The sequence below is a fragment of the Morone saxatilis genome, unplaced genomic scaffold, assembly GCF_004916995.1.
Source record: "Morone saxatilis isolate NCDOM2014 unplaced genomic scaffold, NCSU_SB_2.0 Contig2, whole genome shotgun sequence".
Taxonomy (NCBI): domain Eukaryota; kingdom Metazoa; phylum Chordata; class Actinopteri; family Moronidae; genus Morone; species Morone saxatilis.
The window spans coordinates 5,292,893-5,308,093 of NW_023339762.1; the positions used below are offsets into that span (position 1 = coordinate 5,292,893).

Genomic DNA, 15,201 nt, shown 5'->3' on the forward strand with positions numbered 1-15,201 from the left:
ACTCATTCATACACATGCACACACTGATGCACAGCATCGGGAGCAATTCGAGATTCAGTACAGTAGTTGTTTAAGGATACTTCCACACGTGGCGGGAGGAACCAGGGATCGAACAAACGACCTTCCGATTAGTGGACGACCCGCTCTTCCTCTGAGAGAGTTTAGTATTTAGTATTTAACACCCGATTTACCTTAATCATTTAAAGTGAAAGTCTTCTTGAAATGCTTTAAAAAGCACTCACTCTGCATAGCACCGCTGAATGTTAATAGACCAAAAATTAGAATGTATTGATAAAGGGTCACAGGAAAATGTAAGATGGCCATATTCCTTTTGATAAACATGTGTCCGTCAAACTAGTGTTCATCTACAGTGGATTAGCAATGTCACATTTACAAAAGGACGGAACAGCTAGTGACTCTTCATGTGCTGAAATGAAATGGTGTGGAAAGCAACTCAGCATGATCTGGCACTGTGCTGCAGTGTCTACAGCTCTGAGACTCACAGTTGACTTGTCCTTTAAAGTTGTCAGTAACGCAGTTGATGACCTTTACTTCAATGAAGCAGCTCAGTGTCTTATTGCTTGCGTACTAATACAAATGCTAATACTGATGCTAATACTGATGCTAATGCTTAAATCAAGCAATGTTGATGACAAAACTGCAAAAACTTTAAACTGAGCTTGCTTTCTTGTAATAAAACAAATTCAATTTAATTTATATTTGAGCAATCATCTTCAGGTATTACATTTTTTAATGTGTGTTCATTTTATGAGTGTTAAACCGTTGTCTTATTACAAACTGAACGACCTTCTGTGCACAAACACAGATGATCACAGACTAATCATCTGACAGAGAGATAAAAGACTGGCGGAGAAAAGACACAATTACACCCTGTCATCAGTTACAGGCAAGAATCAAAAGAACAATGGAGGGGGGAAAAACCCCACAAAAGATGTGGAGATTTAGTTCAAAAAGACAGAGGAAAATAAAACACAAGAAGAAAGTAGCTCAGGGCAGAAAGCAGATTTTCACACAGAATTGCAGAGCTTCCTGTCGATGCTGAAGCTGCTGGCAATACATTAGAGCTTCATCTACCTGCCTCTTGCAGCTAATGAGAGACGACACACAGACAGAACCAAAACAAAAATCCACAGCTGAGTAGGCCCTCGTTTTGGGCTATAACATCTGTGAATTAAAAAACAAACAAACAGGAAAACACCAGAGAATATTGGATTCAACACTCATTCATAACAAAACTGTTTGGTGTGGTTCAAATGCACAATGTGTGTTTGCCAGTTTGGTGTAGTTTGATCAGGCTGTGTGTTTTTTGGTACTATGCTGCTAGCATAGCATGGAGAAGTTTGAGGGAAGACTGTCAAGTAAATGTAAAGCAGATAATAAACCAACTCAGACTGCTCCAAAAAGGTGTCAACAGAAGTTTGGGCAGAGATGTTCTGATACCATTTTTTTGTTCAAGATTCCGATTCTGATACCTTATATTGTGTATCACCCGATACAGAGTACCGATATGATACATGTGCGCCAAATATATTTATACACTAGTATCTGTATTGGAACAACTATGAATTTGTCAAGGAGACTTTTTTACATGAACTTCAGACAGGAGGAGCCAGGGAGCTAACATCTGACCCTGCGATTAATGGCATCCAAAACATTAATGCAACTTTAAAAAGATTCCTAAGTTTATTGCAGAAAGCTTTTATGTGAAAGTTGGTTAAATTATATTAGTTTATTTATACCATCATCACAACTCTTGAAACATTTGCTCTGTGATTCACTGTCAGACTATATAATATTAATTATGTTGTGAATTCGCAAAGTAGAAGTAGGTGTTAAAACTGGCAGCATGCAGGCTAAGACCACTGGATTTTCTGAGTGTGGTGATGATGGACTCCCAATAGAAATAGAAATCATAGATAAAATATGCTCCTTATAACCTGCCTGAGAATCATTATATTTTTAAGTAAATCCTGTAAATCCATTTACATTACAAGTAATGTGTTACACAGTCAGTGCTTAATACAAAACTTCTGCACTTGATACTGTCACCTTTATTCCAGATTTTGATACCTATTAGCCTAATTTAAGAGAGAAAACATTTTGACAAAAAAATTAAAATGGAATGTCACTGTCTCCGTCCATGCGCACCTCCTTCCTTACTATATACAGTATGCTAGCGTTGCTGCAGTTACACCTTACACCAAAAAACTAAAAATCTCAAATGTGAATAAAACTAATAAGAAAAGGCTAAATCTGAAATAGCTGCTGAAATGAACACTGGCTGGTTGTCCCCACATACACCATATTTAAAAACTGACAAAATACAGAGACATGTGGTCTGGCAGTGATAAACTTAATCAGAACTCGTTTGTCAAAGGCTTGAAAGTAACAGACGTTCATTTATCTGTTCAAGTCTCCAGGTTTAAAGACGAGCAAGCAGAACTATAAGCTCGTTCTTTTCAACATTGTTGTAGCTGTGAAGATCCTTTTGCAGCCTGTTTTTTTTTCTCACCCTTGTCATTCAGCCCTCTGATGCTCCCTTTTTTCCTCCTTATCAATCCTTTGTTTTATATTTAGCGGACACCAATTAAATTTTCAGTGGAGTAACGCTCCTGCACAGAACTTAATTAAAAGTTTCCACCAGCTAAAAAAGTCATTTGTAGGGAAATATCCACCCAATCTGCAGAAAGGAAATGTGTTTCAGTTGACTTCTCCTGTGTAATATTCTAATAGTCTTTCAAAATCGCAATGGAATAAATATCTTCAGAGATTTTAATAAAAACACAAACACACACACACACACACACACAGTGGACTGTCACTGCTGTTTACCCTCGGAGACCAGCTGATCTGAACACCTGGACTCTCCCTCCCTTCACAGCTGTAGGTCCTCCTCTCTTCTATTTTTATCTCCCTCCATCTTTTCCATTACTGAAAGAGAAGTGTACACTTCTATCCACTATCTTCCTCCTCCCCTCTTCTAAGTTGAAGGGTCTTTTTTTCAGAATCCAAGTAAATATAAAAAAGTAGGTGTAATGCTATTTTGATAAAGATGTTTTTGGAAATGACCATGTAAGTAATATCTGTAGATATAAAAGCTACGGGGGTAAGAAAATATCAATACACTTATACACTAATGAAAACATGTAGTAAATAATTCCATTTTCTGCGCCAATAGATCTCCTTAAGTGTTGACACACTGGACCTTTAAAGAACTCCACACTAAATGATCTTTGAGCCACGGCCGACTGGTGGTTACAGTTATGGCTCTGATTTGGATTGTGACATTAAAGATGTTAATATGTTAAACAGAACATGATGCTGTTATATTGTTAAACAAAAAACAGACACACAGACATTCAAAAGGGAGCCACTGTTTGAATAGAAGAAACGTTGCTATTAAAAAAAAAAAGAGTGAAAATAAATGAGGGGTCTTCATGTCCTTCACCGGCAAACATCTTTTGAATACCTTGCAGTTATGTTGTATAATAATCCTTAGGCTCACCTTTAGTATCTGGATAAAAACATAAAGTCCTCAAATTCAAGATGTTATATTTTTTGTTGACACTAAGTCCAAGGCTGCTGGAATTTCACTGGAATGGATGTGAATTAGATCATTATTGGTGAGGTGTTGCAGTTCTGCTGGTTCTCACAAACCACAGTAAGACTCTAAAACTGATTCACTGACCCAAGAGCGCATAATATGTCAACCTTTTACTGCTATCACTGCTAATGAAGTGTATACAGCTGTAAAGCATTCAGGAGTAAGTTATCCTCCACTACGAGGCTATAATTGAAGCCATCAAATTAAAAAAGAGTGAAATCAGCCTCATAAAAAATGATTGTTTAATTAGAATTGTTTCAGGTAGTGTTACAGTGGGTTTTGTCAGAACTTGGTTACTCAAGACAGCTGCAGGCCGCTGCTAGAAACACTAAGACTGAAGCAGACAGTAAATGTGCCATAAAACTAAAACTAGAAGCTAAAAGAGGCTATAAAACTCTTTGTTGGCAATTGTCTATGGGTTCACAGCTTTAACATTTGATATAATTTTAAAACAAACCACATTAACCAATTAGTCTATTTCTGTTGGGTAATTTAAACAAGATTATGAGACATTAGTAAATCAAGTGTGGAGAACAGATTTTGAATAGAGTATATGGCACCAAGATTTAATGAAACCCTGGAAACACAGGTGAGCATTTAAAAATGGAATTAGCTCTGGTTTCTTTCATCCCTCCCCCCCACCTCTTCAACCTTCTTTCTATTCTGGCGTCTAATGAAGCAGGACAATAATAGAATCTGTCCTGGCAACAGACACACTCTGGTTGTTATACAGGCGAGGATGATGTCTCAATGGGCCGTGAAGTAATCTGTAAGCTATTTATGTTCAGAGCCGGTTAAAGCGAAGGAAATAATCAGCACAGGAGAATCAATGAGGATTACTGACGCACTGCTTCCTCTATAGAGTTCTTTTCAAAGACTATAAAGACGTTTGGACAGGACTTTAAAGTCTGCACACCCAATTTAACAAAAAAAAAAGGTGTTCTCTCCTGCCTCCAGTGGTATCAGTGGCTTTGAGGTATCTGTCTCGATAGGGAACAAGACAAGCCTGCTCCATCGTCTCTCCCCAAGTTTTCCCACACCACTCCTCTTCACTTCAAACTACACTGGTTTCCTGTTACACCCACTCAAGACTCCAGTCTTGTACAACTTCTCCTTTGTACTGCCAAGAAATGCCTCTGGATGTTTGGCTGCCCCGTCACTCAGAGAACCCTGCAGTGAACCATCACCTGTTCCCGGGGTGGTTCAGGGCAGGGGGTCAGTGCACATCTTCTGCCACACACCTTTTACTACACCACCACTCCCTATACTTGCACATACAAACATGGCACCATTGAACTACAAATGCAAAACATATGTTTCTTTTCATTTATTTTGAAAAGACAGTAGCCAAAGTTGTCAAAGGCAGACACAATCCTCTTGCTGGGGACTCATGTTGAACTTGTGCATTAGGAGGAGTGTTATTTGAGTGTCGATATGTTCTCCCTTGGCTATAGTTAAACATTCAAAGCGCACAAACATTTATTGCACAACAGTGGAGCAATGCCGACACACCGTCCTCGTCTTATCCACAACTCTCTCTCTCTGTTGCTGTTGTAGATGTTGGGATTTATTTCAACAAAAGGAATGACATATTACAGTAAAATTACTCACTTCAAAGGAGGACGCTGTTCAAAGACCTGGGAGCAGCTGGAGAAACTGTTATTACTCTGCACACTTTACTCAACCTGGACAACTGGACTACAATGGAGTAACTGTAAAGTATTAAACTATAAAAATACAAACTATAAAATCAACATTAATAACAAAAGAATGGCAGCAACGCAGCAACGCAGCATTGCAGCGTGTAGTCTACCTAATCTAAAGAAGGTTGTCTGTGCAGTTAAGCAGCTGGCGTGGAGCCCTGTTTCTGGGCTTAAAGTGTTTTCCTGCATGATGCTACTATGACAGGTAATGTCAGACAGCCAATCACCAGCATTATTAGATCTTACTCCTTAGATATCACAATTTGGAACCAAATGACATTTTTTGATATTTGCTGGTATCGAAGCAATTCAGTGTGTGCCGTAACAGTATTAAAGTTTGGTATTAATCTGTGTTATTTATTCTGCAGCCTCCTATTAAACTGAAAAATGTTAATTCATTTTCCTGCAGTCAGTGGTTTTTAGATTTGACATTTAAGTTTCAGCAGACTAAAGATCATAAGACATACTGTATACAAATACTTAGCTGTAATTTGTGCCTGATATGGTTTTCCACAAAAAGTTTTAAATTACCTTGTTCAAGATGCTTCAAATTACATACTGCTTCTCCCTCATATGTATTTTTGAGCGGAGGGGTACTTGATCATTTTCTAGTTTAAACATGTTCTGGAGTGGAAAACAAATGTTCAAGTTAAAGTTTTTAAAGGGAATATTGCAAGTCTACAAATTTGAACTGTAACTAAAGCTACTTGTTTTGATACTGAATGAAGTATCAATTATGTAAACCCCTGTGTTGTAACACTATTATATATTTTCCTGTTTCCTGTATTCCTGTATCTCTGTCACTATCTAATACAGGAAAAAGTACAAAATTGTCAGTTTTTCAACAATTTTGTGATCACTGTCGTCTGGGAGATAATGGGGTTTAATGATGATGATGTCAGCTGGAGGTAAAAAAACATAATTTCTGTGTGACGCTGTATGGATTTGAGGTTCGAAAGGAAACTGCATCAATTGGAAAAGTTTGGATAAATACTTTATGCAGGATTGAACATCTCCACTCACAAAGAGCTGATTCAGGTTTTTACCTTGAAAATATATTTTGCCCCATGAACTGGTGCCTCCATGTGACGTTTACATGTGTTGTATTACTGATAGGATTAGGTGCTTTGTACAAATAATGTGACGCTGTAGAGCATATTTCAAGAAATTGATAGAGGTGAGTTGTGGGCAGATTTATGATGCTTTGAGTGTTTGCTGAAGGAATGTAAAACAAATCAATTATTGAATATCTTGTTCACCGGCACAACAAGGCTGCAGCACACAGCATCTGGAATCCAAACCAATGTCGAAACAGCAGACCTCAGAGGAAACAATTGATCGTGACAAATAAACCACTGCACTGTATATGTTATTTCAGCAGGAGCTTTCTAGGAATAATTTTACCTCCTTCATTGCTGTTTCTCATTCTTACTACGGATGAAAGAGGCAGCAGAGGGACTCTATAACTCAGATGTTATGGTTTTCGAGGCAAACACCTTCCCACTGATTCACCCTAAACCTGAAAACTCATATTCAGCGAATGGTCCAGTCCCATGGTGCCACTTTCTGTCTTCATGCTACAATCTTCGTCTTCACTCTGAGTGCATGTCAGCACTGTGAAAATACTCTAAGTGCTGTTCCAGTTTGGATGGTGCTCACTGTGAAGATGCGTGTCTCAGTGACCATCTAATTACTGAGCAGTGTGTCGACATACTGAGACCTTCATGATGCTCTGCAGTCTGCCGCTAATGAGGCTGTTTGGCCTAAGACCATCGAAATTCACTACATTTATGAGCCAAGTTAAATTTACTTTTAATCAGAGTAGTAAAAATACAAGTCTAATAAGGAAACAGTGATGGACTGAAGGCCAGAGACGTAAGAAGACCAGAAGGCTGCTGGTTTGATTTGCTGCATTGAAAAGCAAAAAAAACCCTGAAAAATAAAAGATAATGAAAAACAGCATTTGAATGGTATTGTAGATAAAACAGCTGTTCATCGCAATTTTATATTGGATATCCTAAAAGAAAGAGGTAAGTAAACTATTTCACGGTTTACGAACAAATACAGCAGATGCACGGCTTTGCTTGAGTGAGCCTATTATATTTAAAGAGAGAAATAGGAATCGTTGTGTTTTTGTTACCCATACCATTCTACATACCAGCTCTGATGCTGATATACGGTACGCTACTTCCCAATTGAAAGCTTATTGAAAAACTGCAAAAGCCAAAAACACTACCCTGATGTGGTAGCTATTAACCTTATAAACAGTGCTTACTGTATTTAGGCCTAGTTTTATACTGAACCCAACGTTTGAACCAGCAACTGAAACTGAAACTGAACAAAGAATCAGCATCGAATGCGGAAATGATGATGGGAACGATGATGTAATGGCTTACTTAAAAGGTACTTTGTAATTCCGCCTATACTTGAAATAAGCTCCTAACTGCACCAACTCCTCTGAAAAACAACTGAAACAGACAGAAATAGCTGCAACATAAACATCAAATGTTGAATTTGGATGAAATCAGATCTAGTTTTGTGTAGTGATCAAGCTTTTAGATTTTCTTGTCTGTTACTGCTGTAATTCCCTCCGCCACGGAGGTTATGTTGTCCGTCACCAGGATTACAGAAAAACTATTAGAGATTTTCATTAAACTTGTTGCAAGGGTGCAGCATGGGCCAAGGAAGAGCCAATTAAATGTTGGAGCGGAACCACAAGTTATTTTTCACTTTCCTATGGCCAAATAAACTGAATGAGTTCAGCATGTACAAACTGGTAGTGATGAATGTGAATGGTGTGCAGATTTGCAGACTGGACTATTGACCATAACACTGTTAGTAATGGCAACACCCGAGCGGTTTAGAATCAATTAGGCAGAAAAAAAGCCTCACTTTTCTAAAAAATCCATCAATGCATCAATGCATCAGTGTGATGGATGATTGAGATCAATTGGAAGAAAAAGCCCTGCAGTGCGCCTCGCTTTTAAGGCGTCACTTCTAATCACTATCTTAATGAAAGACATTTTATAGGCACCCCTAAGATACACAGAAGAGGTTAAATCAGCTCATGAGCTCCAAAGCTAAAATAAAATACCTGTAATGATTTTGCATTTGTAGAGAGAACTTCTCTCTCATAAATTTAAGTTCAAGTTTCCCTACTGCAGCATTGAGGGATATTAGAGGAACTACAGCTGAGGTGCACCAGCATTTACTTCATCATTCAGCCGTGGAGGTTGACGTACAACTACACAACTAAGTAATCAATAATAAATATACAGTGTGTCTGTACCTGTTGACCTCTAGCGGCTCACCTGGCAGGCGTTGTACAGCAGCTGGTGCTCAAACTTGCGGATGCCGAGGATCTGCTGGAACATCTCGTACAGCTGCTCCTTACTGAGGATGAGCTCAGACACAGCGCTCAGGTGCGCCCGCTGTGGCTGACGCCGCATGTCCTCGTCCCCCCTGTAGATGGCATCGTATTTGGCGATCCAGGAGCTCAGCACAGTCTCTTTGCTCAGGCCGTCGATCTCTGGGAGGCTTCTGACGCGCCGCTCGATGTTCTTCTTGAAGACCTCGCGAAAGTCGTTGGCCGAGCAACCGCCGCTCTGGACCATCCTGGAAACCCGCTCGCTCTTCAGGAAACCCTGCCGCACAGAGAGATTCAGAACAGTAAGCACTATTTATTTCACTTTTATTTAGCCAGACCTGTCCATCTTAAAATCAGAATCCCCTTTTCCAGAGGTTTTATTCTTACCACAAGGAGTTCCTACATTTGGAACAAATGTTCCAAGCTAAGACTTTTAGTTTTTAGAGCCATAAAGAGGTTAATGTAGATGCTGCTTCCATCAGTTATATCAGAACTGGAGACTATTTCTTCATTGAAAAAAGATTAGTTGGTTAGTTCTTGAATAAACACACTGGCACAATGATTGGTTTCCAATTCCTTTGATTTTAATTTAAATGGCACTTACTTTAAAAAAAAAAAATGTCATTGCCTTTTTTTCAAACTCTGAAATATCTCTGTTGAGACATTTTTAGACTGAAAGCACCAAAACATCCAGAGTGCACACAAGAGTGTCCTGTCCTCCTCCACACAGTAATTCAGCAGGTCTAATGTTAAATTCTCTGCTTCATCCACATTTGTGGCTTTTGACAGAAGTTCTTTATCCAAAGCGACACTCACTGAGTCTGACAGAAGAATAAGTGGTTCAGACTGAAGCAGCAGCAGCTCAGTGTGACATTAAACAGTCTCTCAGCTGGCTGCTTCACCCCTTCCTGTTAGTCACTCTGAGACTCTGAAGAGCAGAACATCAGTGACAAAATGATTCATATAAGGGAGGCAGGGAGCTCAGAGAGCAGCAGCTCAGGACAATTTGAAGAGACTAACAGAGACAAACATCAAACTGGACCTAAATATTAAAGTTTGGAAAACATTTTATGTATTCTTTTCTTCCCTCTACTGAGGTAATGATTGATTCCATCACTGAAATACAAATTCTACTGTATTTGGCAGGGGGATATTTCTAACTTCAATATCTACATCTAAAAAAAACTATATAAAAAAGAAATAGACTGCAGTAAACTTTAAAAAATTGCTCAACTTTGTTGAAGTTATGTGCATTAGAGGAAGGTGCATGCCGACTGAAATAGCTGGCCAATGGCAGATTTATACCAACAGCCTACTTCCTACGTAATGGACGACATTATGTTAATGTGATGGTAATTTAACGTGTCAATCTTATGTCAGAATAAGCACCCTGGTCACTTTTATGTAAAAGTCACAACTGTTACCATACCAGGTAACAGTTACCATAAAGGCTAGCAGCACACTGTGAAACATGCAGAGAGAGATTGAATCTTCGTCTTGAATCGCCTTCTAACATCCCTGTAATAAATGTATTATTTCAATCTTTGTTTCTTTCTGCAGAAATTCTCTGTATGTATACATATATATCTATGTTAACAGTCCATGAGTGTTCTCTTCATGTCCTCATTAGCTATTTCTATTATGCCTTTGTGGAAGTCCATGTGCCCTGGGTCACATTTTCATTTATTCTTGTAACACACATCATCAAAGCTCTCAGATAAAAAGACCGCTTCCACCTGAATCTGACTATCATTTCACCCAGAAAATTGTTTAGCCGAAATGAATCTTTCCTTTCATTGCCATTTACCGCTGACGTTTTCGATTATGACGTTTAACTTTCTGTGTGTAACTAGGGTTAAGGCTAAATGAATGAATCCCTTAACCAGCTGAATGGTTGTGATGTCTGCAGGAACTACAACCAATGTAAACCTCAAAAGAAGTCACTGGGCTGGAAAACAGACCCTGAATAGACTGTCCAGAAGATAAGAGAAGAAGAGTTTTGTCCTTAGAAATTCCCTATGTCCACTTTCAGCCAACATGTGCTGTAAAACCATCCTGGTAACAGAACACCAACTCCTTAAACATAATTAATTTACTGTAAATTATTTTGGATATGACAGTTAAATACATCAAATGCCAATGAAAAAAAAAAAGCAATTAAAAGAAAAAAAGAAAAACTCCACTCAAGTTATAAAGCAATAGAATTCATGTAGCAATTAAAAACAGCTGGGAGCTATGCAGGTACAAGTCATGAAAGTGAAACAACCTGGCCAGACTTTCATGCACTAATTTCAAATGTATGATGCCCAGTGGGATGAAAACACAGGTTTTAATGTGTGCTGTAGTCTGCAGTGATTTGGTGTAATTAAACATAATGGAGGACGTCTCCAGGGGCAGAAACACTTGACATGTCTGCAGACAAACAGATCTGAAGAAGCAAGGAGAAAGTTTTCCTCCATTAGTAGACTCATTCAGCCATCTCATTTTTTTCTGTTAGTGCTCAGAGTTATTAGTTATTTATGTTCGATTAAATTATAATAGTACAGTAATATTAAGGCACAACATTTGCAGCTGTAGTGTTGACTTAATAAAAGATAAGATGTGTTGTTTCATCTATTTACACCACTTTTTCCTCTGCAAACTAAAAGCAAAAATTAGAAGGTCGATCTGAACCAGATCGAAATCACGATACTGCCGGAACATGCGCATCGAATCGCAGACTGGAGTCCAGGGCACCGATCCCGATCCACGTCATTATTACATTATAATCATTTACTGGTTATTCCGTAAGCTCTGTACATTCTCTTCACCGCTCTTAAAACAGTCGCGGTGCCAACCTGCAGCGCGGTTTTAGAGGACAAGAACACACGGGACCAAGGACCAACACCCACAACATGTTCAAGCCCGGTTGACGCAGCTTGGACTAGCTAAGTACACTATCATTCGTGGGTGGCAATATTCACACTGGAAATCTCCCACCAGTAACACGCGACAGTAAGCCGGGGGTTGGGGGCAAATACAAGTCCAAACGGGCACAAGTGGGGTTAATTAACAAGTTATTTTAATGAACACTGAAGAGCGTACCCCTAAAGAGCCGACTAATTTTCTAAAAGCAAAGAAAAAGAAGACGAGCCGCAGCGCAGAACATTCTGTTATTTTAGAATAAGGTAAAATAAATGGCTTGATTTTCTATTATTCAATGTTTTACAAGTTTAACTCCGAGCCAGGCTTTACCACAATGATAAATCATATCACAGTCATCACATGTATGATATTTTTTTTTATAACATACTGGTATCGGATCGGTACTCGGTATCGGCCGATACCCACAGCACAAGTATCGGAATCGGTATCAGGAGGGAAAAAATGGAATCGGAACATCTCTAAAACTGATTGGCAAGTACTGTGTGTATCCAAAGCCTGATATATCTTATTCCTCTGTAACATGGAGCTTCATTGTTGTCAAAAAACAGAAAATAATTCTGATAATTTCTGATTCACTGCTTTGTTCTTCCTAATGGCGTTCCCTCTCTTCACTTACTCTCATTTGATCTCTCTCTCTTTCTCTCTCACTCTCATTCTCACTCAAGCTTTGAATCATTATTGAAACTTGAAGGTTTATTACTAACAGCAACCACAAAGCCTATTCCCTCTGCCTTCACATAAAATATTAGCTATAACTATTCAATTAATCCCTTCATTCATATTGAGGTTTTTTGTTAAAGGTTTTTTTTTACTATTCTTTCAGTGTGATAACATCATAAAATATGATGACACACATCAAAAGCTTCATTCAAATACCTCAATAGAATCTTCAAATTAAAAAATGACATTCAGTACCACCCTGATACTCCGTAAGGACCCAGGAGCCATGTTTATATCTGTCCTGATTTCCTGTGTCTGGAAGGCTGAAGGCTGTGCTGTGACTAACGACCGACAGACATAAAATAACACGTGCCCTGACTGAATCACGTGACCAGCTTCAGTCTGTTCTGAGGGTTGGAAACGTTGTCTCATGAGAGCGATAGACCTGCAGAGCGTGAACCAGCAGATGGAGAGGAACCACCGCGGAGTTACAAGAGTAACGATGTGGAACAGACATCACCAGAAGCTCAAGCGTCTCAACAAGGAGATAAAAGAGGAACACCAGAGAAAACTATAGTTTAGGCGTCGAAGAAATCAGCAGAAATATTTGAAATCAGCGGGGGTGGGGACACTGAGAGATGACACAAAGATAGAGTCCTCTTTAGGGTGATAAATGGAAATGGCCAAACGTTAAGTGGATGAAGAGGGAGGTGACAGATGCAGCTGCCACCGGAGGAGCCTGCTAACAGCAGCTAAAGTGCTTCTCTGAATCACTCAACACAAACTGCTCTGAAGTGCAGAGAACACAGACATTAAACAGCTCCTGCTGAAGGAGAGCATGCAGGAAGGCCAAACACTATAAAGCTGACTGCTCAAATGATGACACTTAAAATGAGGAGACAGATGTTAGAGTTTCTAGAGAGCCGTGAGTGTACTGATGGTGCAGACCAGGTGGGACAAGAAGATTTGTTCAACAGTCATCTCGGAGTTGTCCATCATCTGTTCACTGTGCCGGTGTACAGGTATACCATGGTGAAACAGAGCCTACAGATAGCAACATCAAACACTGTTTTGTATGTGCGTAAACATATGTACTACAATTTGGTATTTGCCGATACAGAGTACCGATATGAGGTAATAATACCATTACTGTTCTAAAAATGACTTTCTGACTGTAACAAATGACACACTGCTATTGTTGTAAACGTTGCTTAAAATATCCACACTGCTGACACTTCTCCACCTACATGCTCAACTAACAAGAGGTTACATAATGTCATGTCACTGTAGAGTGCTATCGGAGTAGGTTCATGATTACTAAGTACTGTCACCACCACACTTTTGAGGATGCTCCTTAAAAAACATTTCATTACACACTGAAATGAAGGAATGTAAAGATATATCGCAGAGCAGTTCATTTATGATACAAATATTTGAAGAATCAAATCTGATCTGAAAAATGAATCGTGATATTAATCGTGGTATCAAGGCGTAAAGACTACTGTTTCACTTTTACAAAGAAAAGCAAATATGCATATATAGTACATTTAATAAAAGAAATACAGGAACCTTTTTCAGTCATAATTTGTCTTCAGTCTCAAATTCAAAATCGTATCGTAAACCCAGTATCATGAATTATATTGAATCATTAATTGAATATCATTACATCCCTACTTTAACCAACTTTAAATTCATAGCAATTATTAAAACAATATTTTTGGAAAAATGTCTCAATATACAGTCAAAGCCGAACAAGGAAGTAGCTCTGCGAGATCCAACAGACTTTAATAAACACTGATGTATTTTACATTAGCGTTTTTAATTCCTTGTTCTCAGCTCTTCTCCCTGCAGGTTTCCATAACACTCATTTATTCAGAACCAAGCTGAATGCATTTAATGTTCAGATAACACAAAAACAACAATTAACAACAATTAGCTATGTTGGGTTCCAAGAACAGAATTGCAACTGACCAAACTGAAAAATATCGCTGTATCGTCATTAGCCTTTCACACAGCCTGTCTCAGCTATCAGCAGATGTTAAAGTGGTAATTATTAAATAATGGTGACTGGCATGAAGACGGACTAATGGAGGAGCCAGTGGCTCATTAACCAACGCAGATTATTTTTCCATGTCAGTATGATTACTGTTTTCACTTCATCTGATTGCTTTCTATCTGAGCTGAAATGGACCGCAAATGAACGCAGCTCTGATGTTTCGTTACCGTAAAAATGATCCTGTTGTGTCTAAATGTGTTGACTTGGTAGCATCACCATCCACTTCACTGTGTGCAATTATCCCTGTGCTCTGTGTCAATGTATAAGAGGCCTGAGCTACCACACACACTATGTTTTTCTTATTACAGTAACAAACATCAGCAAATCTCCTGAAAAACCAATGTGTTGTTGCATGTCTCAATCCTTTCTAACTTCCTGTCTGTCACTCAGCTCCTCATGTTTTAAAAACACCTCACAAAGACGGTTTCATTTTTAGAAAAAGGTTCAGTGCCGGTCATCTCCTAAAACATCTGGTTGCTGCAGTTTTTATCAAACATTACTCAAACAGGAGTAAATCATGGATTTGCTGGGGACTATTTACAGCAGCGGATCAATACACATTTGGTGCTCTAGTGAGTAGTTGGGGAACCAGGATGGTGTGTGTGTGTGTGTGCAACAGTGTGGCTAAGTGATGTGATTTTAAAGGGATGGTTTGGGTTTTTTGAATTCGGGTTGTATGAAGTACTCATCTATAGTCTGCTTCTCCAAACTGGGGGGGAGGTAATCACCACCTACTGTAGTAATACACTCAATAAGTACCTCATACAACCCCACTTCAAAAAACTCAAATTATCCCTTTAATAGTTGTTGGACAACAATTGAGCTCTATGGCACAGAGGAATAAGATATCTCAGGCTTTAACACA

General features: G+C 38.8%; 1 protein-coding gene across 1 annotated transcript in view; it reads right to left on the reverse strand.

Moving 5' to 3' along the window:
- The window catches only part of cadps2 (Ca++-dependent secretion activator 2), a gene marked incomplete in the record, with an annotated part of 177,905 nt that overhangs the window by 114,792 nt on the left and 47,912 nt on the right, over positions 1 to 15,201 (reverse strand). The window contains 1 exon segment of the mRNA XM_035665307.1: positions 8,640 to 8,972. Coding sequence (XP_035521200.1) covers positions 8,640 to 8,972 — 333 coding nt within the window.